Here is a 12151-nt window from a genome sequence, read left to right as displayed (position 1 = left end):
TGTATTTTTGTGCTTGGTTGCCCCGACCCATGTGCAGAACCTTGCACTTGGCCTTGTTGAGCTTCATGAGGTTCGCACGGGCCCACCTCTCAAGCCTGTCAAGGTCCTTCTGGATGGCATCCCTTTCCTCCAGCGTGTCAACTGTACCACACAGCTTGGTGTCATCGGCAAAATTCCTGAGGGTACACTCGATCCCACTCTCCATGTCACCAACAAAGATGTTAAACAGCACCAGTCCTAATATTGACCCCTGAGGAACGTCACTCGTCACTGGTCTCCACTTGGACATCGAACTGTTGACCGCAACCCTTTGAGTGTGGCCATCCAGCCAATTCCTTATCCACCGAGTGGTCCATCCATCAGATTCCTGTCTCTCCAATTTAGAGACAAGGATGTCATGTGGGACAGTGTCAAATGCTTTGCACAAGTCCAGGTAGATGACGTCAGTTGCTCTTCCCTTATCCACCAACGCTGTAACCCCGTTGTAGAAGGCCACCAGATTTGTCAGACATGATTTGCCCTTAGTGAAGCCATGTTGGCTGTCACCAATAACCTCCTTATTTTCCATGTGCATAGTTTCCAGGAGGATCTGCTCCATAACTTTCATGTTATTTGCTTTAGAGCAAATGCCCTGGGTTACTTATATTTTATTCTCACTCAGATATCGATTAATGAATAATTTCATTAATTTCAATCAACCCATGCTGTGTATTGACCCATTTTCGTGGAGCTTTCTCTGAAGTAGCATAGCCTCACTGAGGTTGCAGTTCACTGAAATAGAGGCTGCTGGCTGCTGGTCAGTGACCTAAAACTCATTTTCTGATGCTATAGAAGATCTCATACAACGCATTACAAATACAAAATGCAGAGGAGTAGGACCACAACAACCATTTCATATTTAGAACCTGATATGCTACAGCTGCTAGAGCCTCTGCTCAGTTTTTATTTCAAAGTTGTTTCTTCTTCAGATTAATGCAGTGCTCTACTAGTTCTGTCAGTCCTAGTCTGAGAAAAAATGGTTTCATTATTCGTTACATCCTACACATTGAAGGGAAAAAAGACAGCTCTAGTGGTTCGCTGCACAGCCCAACATTACAGGAGCAAGTTTCTAAGGTTGTCCCCACTATCAGTAAGGATGCAATATCATCAGCATTTCTTTCACATAGTTTTAAATCTCTTTGTACTGTCAGCTTGGCATCTAGTTAACCATGGTTATTTGACAGTCACATATTTCAAAGCCTGCCTGTTGACTTATCATCTGCCCTGGATGCCTTTTTATAGGGATTACTATAAAGGGACTATTATACTGGGAAAAGCTTTGCATAGTTCATTGGTTTGGTTGGGGAAACAGATGCCCAAATCTTTCCATCTCTTCCAGCTCTTCAGCCAGACAAAAAGAGAGCTAGCAATACATGGATGAATCAGAAAGTAAAATGAGTGTGTGTTATCAGCTGATTTCAGGGTTGAATCCTTCAGTGATGTTTTGAATACTGATCTTCAGTCAATGAAAGGACTTCTGCTATTACAAGCATGTTATAGTCATTTCTGCAACCCATATGACATCAGTGATATGAATGATGAACACACATCTGGCATTATGAAACAGGGCTCTGATATTTAAATTGATTTGACAGATGGCAGCTCCTCAAAGAGCGATGCTGTGGAAATGTGTGATAAACTGAAAGCTTTGCCTGCTATTAGCCAGCCAAAAAAATCCAAGTCTAACTGCATTAGAACAAATTGCTGAAATTAATGTGGTAGGAGTACTTTCAAATGTGTCTGCATGCATCACACATTTGGCTAACTGTTAGAACAAAAAATCAGGGAGGCACAGCTTTCTGTTTCTGAAGGTTATTTTTCCCCCTGCCCTCAGTTTTTAATTCTTATTCCAAATTCAATTCCTTTAGAGGAAAACACCCACCCAAAAGTTCTGGATACCCTCAGAATAATCTGGGTACACTATCACTTCCAATAGCAAACCAGTTCCATCCTGTCAACTTTTCGTACACTCAGCACATTTCCCTGTCCATCAATAGACAGCCTGGAAATTCCTTCTCATTTTTTCATGGGTTAATCCCACCCACATAACTTCACTCCTCCCCTTCTTCCACAGACACTTGGAAAAATTATACTATAAACTGCACCTGCCTTTTCTATATCTGTATCATCGATATTTATTACTCTCTTAATCAAGATATGCTGACCAATGAATATCGTAACATGACATACTCTATAGTACCTTCCATCAGTAGGGGTAAAATTATTTGCTGTCATTGGTTTATATTTCTATTTTATTGACCTTTTAATTTGATTCTGATAGCTTAATTTTTCTTTTCAAACAATCCTCAGAGTCAGAGCAGTTATACACAGTGCAATAAATGGAGCCACAATTCATCATTCATTTCCTTCCCAGTATAAAACCACGACCACAACTAAATAATATTTCCAGTTTATAGAGTCTCATTTGGAGTAGTTAAGAAGAAAAATAGATCCTTCCCCATTAATGGAGCCATGACTCACTCTGGATTGGAGAGGAGGAGTGTGGCTGTGGTGGCAAGTGCAAGCCTCCTGTAGCTGTGCTGAAGTCAGCTGAATTACACCAGGGATGAATCTGGCCCACTATAAATGAGCACTCACTCCCTCTTATGAAATGGTCTTCTGATTTATCATAGAGACATTTATGGTATATTAAATGGACTAATTATGAAGCTTGTGTAGGAGACTGCGCAGTCCTGCGAGATGCTGAGTCCTTAGAGCTCATTTTGTACCAGTGGGACTTTAAAAATGCAGTTCCTTGGCGGTGGCGCTCAGGACCTGGCAGAACTAGCCCTATGACCCTTGCTCAAGCTAAACTGTCTGTGGCATTGCCCCAGAATTTGCTAAATCCAAGGTAAGGGATCCCCCTCATTGCACTTGGGTTTTGGAAGGAGCTCTGCACAATGGGTCAGGGCATGAGAAACGGCCCCTTGGATGGGACCTTGGTCCCTAACACCCGTTTGGCCTGCAGCTCAGCCCTGGGACTGGGAGCAAGGATCACTCTCCTGCCATCGCTGACAGTAATAAAATATGCAATTAAACAGAAGCCTGTAACTCTACTCTACTCGTTTGACCTTTTCTTGGCTGATGTAATCAGAATGAAGACCTTCCAGCACCCCTGAGTGATGCTCCTGGCCTCCTCTTCCAGTGGCTGGTAATTTTTTCCTGACTTAGTTTGATATTCATCATTTTTTAAATGTCTCGCACACCTTTTTTCCCCCCCTTCTTCTTTGCTGAGGTATTACTTTTCCCGAAGATGATTTGTCAAATCTATTGTTCATGTTGTGAATTGATCAGTGCAATCGCTGGGGAACATTTATCTTCTGTGAATGTTTTGCATCAGTTTCTGATTCAAAGAGTTTGAATGGCCAATAGCTGACCTAAGTGATTTTCTGTTGTCACCTTTTACAATAAGACCCACCAGGTATTTCAGGCTTTGTACCTGATTGGGTCCATGGGCAAGGACTTCTGAGGAAACAAAACCTGTGATACAAAGTCTCCCTTAATCTCTCAAATAATTTAAAATTGTAACTTTTTACATATGGAACAGAAGGGATCAAATTTGAAGCCGATACCCTCAGAGACGCAGGAGACTGCCTAATGCCACTGACCTGTGCAGAAACTTTCCATCCAGTTTTCTCCTGGGAGTGGGAGGAATGGGCTGTGCAGCAGGTATGATCGCCTCTGTCCAGCCAAATGCTAACTGGGAAAATCTTCACTCACTGCGATTGCCCTGCTTTTCATCTTGTCCCCACATCCATGAGCTTCTTTTAATTTTAAAACTCTCTGTTCAAACTTTGCCTATATGGACCTATTTTCTGGCCTTGTTGCTGTGGTTAATCCTGATCCCATAAGGTGACAAGGAAGGCAACCACAGAAATCTCAACTTCTTTCACCTTGCAGAGGTGGAGAGACAAGGCTTTAGGTCTTCAGTCTCCATGAGTCTTTCCATGAGTAGACGGTCTCCTCGTTCCTTCCCCAGTCTGCTCCTGAGGGAGGACTTGGGTTCTTCACTCCTTCTTCTAGACGTCCATAGAAGCACTGCAAGGACATTTGCTCATTTTTCTTGATTATCCAGGGAGAAAGAGGCAATTTGCTGGAGTCTACCCCTTATGACCTCCTTCACTATGGAAAAAATTCTCTGGATAACTTCTCTTCCTCCTGTTTTTTTACTTCCTATTTCTCATTAAAAAGTGCAGAAGAATAAAGATGAAAAACCTTTGGGAATGTCATTTCTCATTAAAAAGTGCAGAAGAATAAAATTGCAGAATGAAAAACCTTTGGGAATGTTTCCAGTATCCAGGCAGGGAAAGCCAACTGAGAAACACAACTTTCTGTGCTTAGAAAATGCAGTGGCAGGAAGGCAGGTGGTTTCTGAAGAAATTGTTTGATTCAGCACTAATCAGCAAACAGTTAAATGGCTTGCTATCTGATTTCTCCTCCTTGACAAGAAATATATTACAACGAAAGAGCACCACAATGTTTGTTATGCAATATATTGGCAACAGTGGTGACTGAACTTTATTAGAATGCATCCAGTAACGCTTTTCGTCAGAAAACCTCTGTTACGCAGTTAACAGGGAAGGTTATGAATGTGAAAGAAAACCACTTTTTTTGTCTGGGAAATGTTTTACTATGTTTGTATATAATGCCATAAATTTAAATCATGGACTGCAAATCCAAAATTTAAGGTAAACCTTCATCAACCTTTATCAGCTCCTGCATATACAAGATGGGGCCATCACAATATACTGAGAAGCCCTGTTCAAACTGAGAAATAGTTTGTCTTCACAGGCCATTTTTAGATTGCTAAGTATTCCTCCAACATATGGAAAACAGTTATAAATAATTTTAATAAATTAAATGATTAAAATAATTATTAAATAAATTAAATAAATATTATTAAATTAAATTAAATTAAATAATTTTTTAATCTCAATAAACCTTGAGATTATCTCTTGATATTTTTCAAAAATGTGTGTGCAGTTACTGATGCAGCTATAAGCCACCGTAACAGACTTGTACCAAATTTTGTCCAGGGACAACTGGTTTAACAGAAACGGTTCAACTTTATGCTGTGTGCCTGTGAAGGATTTCAATGTTTCCCTAGCCACTGGGCTGCAAGGGACCTCCTAGGCCGTCTAATCTAACATTTGACATGGAGGGCTGCACCTACATTCGTGTTTCAGTTTGAATCAGGAGCATGAGCCCAACGCTTGTGAACCTGGTCTCCTGATGGTCCCCACTCACAACACTATCGTTCTCACTGTGGAGCTGTCTGAGAGCACCCAAATTGGATATCTTTCAGATGACACCAACTGGCTTAATGCCCCCCCAGTGCACAACTAGTGCACATCAACCATCAATGAGCACCCACTCACTGGGAAACGGCTATAGCTAACTGAAGTTATCGCCTCCCCCGGAAATGTGTATAGGCTGGATACGGGATCCTCAGCGCAAGCTCTTTTGCTTCTCAGAGCAGACCGTAATGTACCACATGCCTTCTCCATGTAAACATAGCCAGTGCCTTATAATCCTGTTCATAAGTGTATCAAACACTGCCTGAAACTTTTGCTCAGGGTTATAGATCCACACTGAACCCTCAGCTGTTTTATACACGCTTTTCTGCTTTGTTTTAATAGTATTTTGTTTGACAAGTAATTAATGTCAAACATCATAACTACCAGCCACAAATACATCAGTATCGTTGCTATTACTTTTACCGTTATTATTTTGATCATTGTTTTAATCATTGATTGAGTACTTCCTAAATTTCATTGTGTACCAAAAGAACTAGACACGCTCTGCTATGATTTATGTGCAATGTCATTCCAAGACAGATTTCTGCATTGTACATGTTGAAACAGCTCTTCAAAAATAAATGAGTTATCACTGTGTTGAGGATTGAACTCGGTACCACATCACTGCCACTTTCCCAAAGGAATATTGGCAAAAACCATCACAGAGGTGCTAAATGTATTTTACAAATATATGGCATAAATTAAGATCTATGTTGCTGTTGTGCTAGAAGCTAAGAGAGCCCAGCACCACCCTTCAGAACACAGGTAGCTGAAAATGGAACAAGTAGAGGGATAAACACTGAGCTCTACTTCTTTAGGTGTTAGCCACATGGAAAGGGGGCAAAGCTCTAGAGCGGACTGGGTGTTAGCTGTGTGCTTTCCCTTCCATTATTTACTGCTGAGATACCCGAGGTGTCCAAGATCAAAGTTCCTGACTGAAGCAACTTCTGCAATGTGGAAGTGTAATTGGAAAATACAATCAAGAAATGATCCAGAGAAAATGCACATTTATTTACTGTATCTGCACTGGATTTCGTTTGCAAAGGAACCTCAAACCTCACCTCAACAGTGCCTCCATCTTATATCCACATCTCCTCCAGTGTGGTAACTGGGTAGAACAACAAAAACATTGCAGACCTCCACTTTGGCAAAGGCAGCTGTCCAGAATTATTGCATGCCCAGAGCAAAGCAAACCTCCACGTTATAATGGTTTAATGTATAATATACACAGAGGTGAATTCTCAAAAGCCAAGCCAGAGTTACTCTGGCTGGCAAGGCTGAAAGAATGGTAAAAAGTGGGTTTGTGGAGAGAGAGAGGAAGAGACTTTAATCCCAGGAATGATGAAAAGACAATTGGCTTTACCTATGGGAAGTCTGTCCCAGCCAGGGCTACCCATCATGCTGGCCAGCAGAAAGGCCTAGCTGACATTTGGAGGAGGAAAGATACGGAAAGCAATGGAAAGGAAAGAGCAGACACTGACTGAACGCCTGTCAGAGTTCAAGGAGCGTCTGGATGATGCTTTTAGTTGTATGGTTTAGTTTTAGGTAGTCCTGCGAGGAGCAGGGAGTTGGACTCGGTGTTCCTTAAGGGTCTTTTCCAACTTGAGATATTCTATGATTCTATGATTCTATGGGGGGAAGTCTGTGACTTCGCAACTTTAGCCTAGGAGGTGGGGAGGAAGATGTAGCAGGGTGCTGGGGGGAACAGATGTGACAAAAGCTTTATTAGACATTTCTTCCAAATATCAGGGGTGGTTGTTTCTCCCTCACCTCCCATCCCCCATGAAAATCAATCTAAATCCAAGGCTAACACCCAGGGCACTTATCCTTATAAATCAGACATTCAGGAATGCTGAAGGGACATTCCACTTACCCAATGACAGCTGTAATTGATTTATAAATGTCTACCTCCACCCAAAATCTATGTTTGGATATAGTACGATACACACTGTGAAAAAAAAAGGTCAAGATATCAGCATTACAATTACCTTTGGTACAGAACTGGTATGTAAATCTGCAGCAGGGACAGTGAACTTAGAAGACATTGGGGGAAGAGAGGCAATTCCTGTAACAAGAATATATAAGATTGCTGTTATTCAGTGTCCACCATGGCATGAACCACAAGCCGTTCAGGAATACAGCTAAATATGATTTAATATTGTGAGCCAAACTCTAGCTAACTTGTTGGGCTAACATGGCAAGGTTTTTGTAGTGGGAGGGAGCTTGCAGGGGTGACTTCTGTGAGAAGACACCGGGAGCTGCCCCCATGTCAGACAGAGCCAGTTCCAGCCGGTTCCAAGACTCCTGTTGCTGGCCAAAGCTGAGCCCATCAGCGACACTGGTGGCACCTCTGTGATAACGTATTTAAGAAAGGGTAAAACACGCTGCGCAACAGGAGCTGGGAAAAGTGAGTGAGAAAATGTGAGAGAAACAGCCCTGCAGACACCAGGGTCAGTGAAGAAGGGAGGTGAGGACATGCTCCAGGTGCCAGAGCAGAAGTTCCCCTGCAGCCCATGGAGGACCACAGTGGAGCAGATATGCACCCTGCAGCCCGTGGAGGACCCCATGCCACAGCAGGTGGATGTGCCCTGAGGGAAGCTACAGCCCGTGGAGAGCCCACACTGGAACAGGCTCCTGGCAGGAGCTGTGGCCCCATGGAGAGGAGTCCATGCAGGAGCAGGTTTTCTGGCAGGAACTGTGACCCCGTGGGGGACCCACACTGGAGCACTCCATTCCTGAAGGACCGCACCATGGAAAGAACCCATGCTGGAGCAGTTCTTGAAGAACTGCAGCCCGTGGCAAGGACCCACATCGGAGAAGTTCATGAAGGACTGCATTCTGTGGGAAGAACCCACACTGGAGCAGGGGAAGAGTTTGAGGAGGAAGGAGCGGCAGAGACGATGTGTTATGGACTGACCACAGCCCCCATTCCCCCTCCCCCTGCGCTGCTTGTGGGGAGGAGGTAGATGGGCTAGGAGGGAAGGTGAGCCTTGGAAGAAGTGGGGGTGGGGGAGGTGGTTTTAGTTCCGTTTTTCTTTCTCACTATCCTACTCTGTTATTAATTGGCAATAAATTAAATTAATCTTCCCCAAGTGGAGTCTCCTTTGCCTGTGACAGTAATTGGTGAGTGATCTCCCCCTCCTTATCTTGACCCATAAGCTTTTCCATCTTATTTTCTTCCCCTGTCCTGTTGAGAAGGGGGAGTGATAGAGTGACTTGCTGAGCACTTGGTGGCCAGCCAAGGTCAACCCAGCATGCTAACAAATATGAAAGAGGCCCATCTAGGACCCAGTAGAATCAATTTGTCCAGGTTTACTTAGTTTTTCTTCTATTTATTGTAACTGCTACATTTTACAATACCACATGCTCTTGAAATCTTTCCACTGCACTTATTTCTTCACAATTTATTTGTTAGAGAGAAAAGGATGTACAACTGGATTATAGACTCTGCACAATAATTTTATGTCATTAAGTGTTTGATTAAACGTTTTGATAATAATGTGGTTATAAATGCAAGTGGTGGGAAACGATTTGGTGGAGATTTACATTTGTTTTTGAAGAGTCTTTGTGCTTAAGGACTACAATTTATAATGCCTTAGTCATTTATCAGTAAAATCATAGTTCACTAACTGCCTTTTTTTCTTTCCTTCTTTCTTTTATTTTTGTTCCTTTTTGTTGGTGGTGGTAGATTTTTTTGTTTTTACAGACCAACTGCAAAATATTGCCTAAATCGACTATCATATGGGAATCCAGCACTCCCACCTCTGGCCCCAGAAGATATTTGGAAGAACAAAGGCATTTAAAAAAACAAACCCAGGACTAAAACTAAATTCAACTGCAAAGAACTTTGATGTTTTCTCAATACTTTTGAAGGACCATACTCTAGAAAACCCAGAATGTTCTGAAGAGGTTCAGGCCAAGCACAAGTCCTTCACAAAGTGTTGTGAAATCTTGTAATGTAATTGCTTGACATGTTGTCCAAAATGCCTATGTTGAGAAGCAGTTTGACAATATGTAATTCACCAGCTTAGACTCACTTGGTATTTGTACGTTCCGCGGTTCCTCTGGAATGTATCCCTGATTTTCGCTACCATGCCTTTGCCTGTTTTCCAAATCGCCATCTTTTTTCTTCTCAGCTGAAACTTTTCTAGAAACAAAAAGGCCTGTCATTACAACTTCATTATGATATGAGAACGCTTGGGTAGTAGGCTACAGAGAAAGAATTATATGTCTTACTTCTGAAAAAATAGGTGCAAAACATATCTGGGCCTTCCAAGTAATTAGCTAGTACAAATCTTGTCCCATATAAGTATTACCTGTGAAATTCTGTTTAGGAAGTTTCCATCAGCTGCATTATCAGAAAGCAGGAAAATAAAGCGAGCGATCTTCAAAGAGTGAAGACTCTGTTCCAGATCATAGGTTTTGTAGGAAATTAATTTTGATCTCTAATTCTGAATTACAGGAAATTCAGTGGCCCAATAATGGAACACCAGCTAGGTCACTTCTGACAGCTCATCGTTTTTGTGATTTGAGCCCCTCCCAATTGCAAAAACAAAGCATGTTATCTCACATCACCACAGTTAGCTCCCAAGTGATTCATCTGTACCTCCAAAGTTAATCTTTCACTTTGAAATTTACAAGTGAGCGTAGCCCCAGCGAAGCTGACAGAACTTCCCTGGTTAAAGTTACACATCTCTGAATTCGTAGAACGGTTATCTGTATAGCTGCACAGCCAGAAAAGAGTGCCTTTTTACTCAAAACCCTTATGCTAGAGAAGATGCTACTATTCATCTGTTCTTACCATGGACTCCTCTCCGGGATAGTCCCAGGTCCATCATTGCCTAGGTTTCTGGTGTGGCAAGCACAAATTGGTGGCAGGACTATGACAACCCAGGGATTTGTAGGGGAAGGCAGAAATATCCCTGGTCAGCAATATTTGTGGAAAATGCTGCATTTGCTTTTTTATGTTTAGTAGGAATTACTTTGCAGGCCCATAGAGCTTCAGATGAGCATTACTGATGCACACATAAATCTGACGAGCCAGCTATGACTACATGGCTTTTTTAGGAGACAAACATGTTAGATACCACTAAGAAACCTGTCATGGTTGCTAGAAGACAAGAGCAATTGTTTAGGAATACCACCTCCACATGTTACATGATACTGTACTGTCTATTTTATCTGATCATTAGATCTCAACAAACTCAGTGTAGTAGACAAATTGAAAGCAGCTATAAAGCAGTATGGGAGGTACAGAAAGATAGCCAGCCAAGTTAAAAATAAATGTGGGAAGTAAAACAATGTATCTTTGGTCTCATCACTTCTTTGCTACTACCACAACACAGCTTCCAAAATCTGGACAATCATCATTCTTTTTACTGCAGGTAGGTTCCCCCCAAGAAAAAAAAACACCGAACCTATAGAATCTGTAAGTGATTGTAAATAACTCCTGTGATCTCAGTGTCATTGTTTACACACACTAAAATTTTGCAGAACTGTCAACACTGAGTTTCTAAGTCCAAGCTGAACCATAGAGCTTGGACTCATCCCAGTGCTTAAGTATTTGCTTAAGCGTTTGCTAAACTTTCAAAGTGTAAGCAACATTTATGAAGTCAGTACGACAACTCATGTTTAAAGTTAATGGGAAAATAGGAACTTTACTGTGCTGAGGTCTAAAAACACACATTCTGTCATGAAGATAGAATTGTATTTGCCCAGACCAGATTCAAAGACACAGGGGGAAAGTAACGTTATGTCCTGTTCTGGACCTGTTCAGGTTGTCTGCGAGAAAGCACTGTGCAGACCTGCATCAGCGAGGTAGGGTCCTGGGAAGGACCCGGACCCGGCCGTACCAGTCCCCACTGCTGGGCAGATGCTTCCCTGCATGTTCCATTGATTTTGCCTTAGCAGGGTTGACCCTTGCAGAAGGCTTTTGGCAGAACCAAGTCAGGATCCAAGCAAAAAGGCTTTGTAGGACTTTATTCATAGCAAAACCGATACGCAAGCTGCACCTGCTTTTGGCCTCCCATTCCCTGCTGATTTAGTCCTGCCCTATTTATATAGCTGCACTTGGTAAAATGATCAGTTTAGCATCACAGACTAAGAAATCACATGGACGTTTACTGGTATGGCATGGCATAATTAGCATCACTTCCTCAGGAGAAAATAGTGTTTACCTAATTTCCTTATTTTGTTTCATATCAATAAAGTGCTCTATAAAAGGAAATCTGTCAACAGACCTTCACAAAATTTCCCCACAAAGAGGCCGTTAATGAAGCTAGGTATTACTGAAGCGCTAGGCTACTGTGGTGTAACGTTCTGTAAACTCATTAAGAGAAGGGGAGTTAAAAGCCCCACAAGCTAGGCAAGAGTATGAATTTACCGTGCTCCCTAGAAGCTTAGAAAAAATAACTCCAAATCACCCCACTGCCGTTGCTGTCACAGCCGCGCTGGCGCCGACAAATAGGATCTTAATGCTGATAACCATCAGCTCATGATTTCTAAGGTTTTCCAACTCAATGCAATAATGTACCGACAGCTTCGTACTCAAGCGCCTCTGATAATCGCTTGATTAAGTGTCGCCACTCATCATCGGGGCAGCTTTATTTAAACTGTTATCACCCTGACGCTAACGAGCCTTAAAAGAGCCGGGGAGCCCGCCTAATTGGCCTGCCAATCTACCCCAACTAGCTTGCGGCGAGGCTTCTCGCAGGGCGCCCCGGGGATCCCCCCCGCGGCGGCGCCGGCGGAGCCGCCGGGCTCGCAGTGACCTCCCGTGGCGGCGCGGGCAAACGCCCGGCGGGCTGCCGTCAGCA

The 12151-nt window shown here is 42.7% G+C and overlaps 2 protein-coding genes across 2 annotated transcripts in view; both read right to left on the bottom strand.

Annotated features, from left to right (window-relative positions):
- Positions 1–289, bottom strand: part of PCP4 (Purkinje cell protein 4) — an 80783-nt gene extending 80494 nt beyond the window's left edge. Inside the window, exon 1 of the mRNA XM_009283089.1 lies at positions 143–289. Coding sequence (XP_009281364.1) covers positions 143–289 — 147 coding nt within the window. The remainder of the gene's footprint in view (positions 1–142) is intronic.
- Positions 290–3957: 3668 nt separating this feature from the next.
- Positions 3958–12151, bottom strand: part of IGSF5 (immunoglobulin superfamily member 5) — a 24899-nt gene continuing 16705 nt past the window's right edge. Inside the window, exons 6-8 of the mRNA XM_009283088.1 lie at positions 9374–9483; positions 7325–7401; positions 3958–4077 (exon numbers count right to left, since the gene is read on the bottom strand). Coding sequence (XP_009281363.1) covers positions 3958–4077; positions 7325–7401; positions 9374–9483 — 307 coding nt within the window. The remainder of the gene's footprint in view (positions 4078–7324; positions 7402–9373; positions 9484–12151) is intronic.

This window comes from Aptenodytes forsteri, unplaced genomic scaffold, assembly GCF_000699145.1.
Source record: "Aptenodytes forsteri isolate BGI_AS27 unplaced genomic scaffold, ASM69914v1 Scaffold2, whole genome shotgun sequence".
NCBI lineage: Eukaryota > Metazoa > Chordata > Aves > Sphenisciformes > Spheniscidae > Aptenodytes > Aptenodytes forsteri.
Note: the sequence above shows the minus strand (reverse complement) of the source record. Positions and strands in the feature narration are given on the sequence as shown.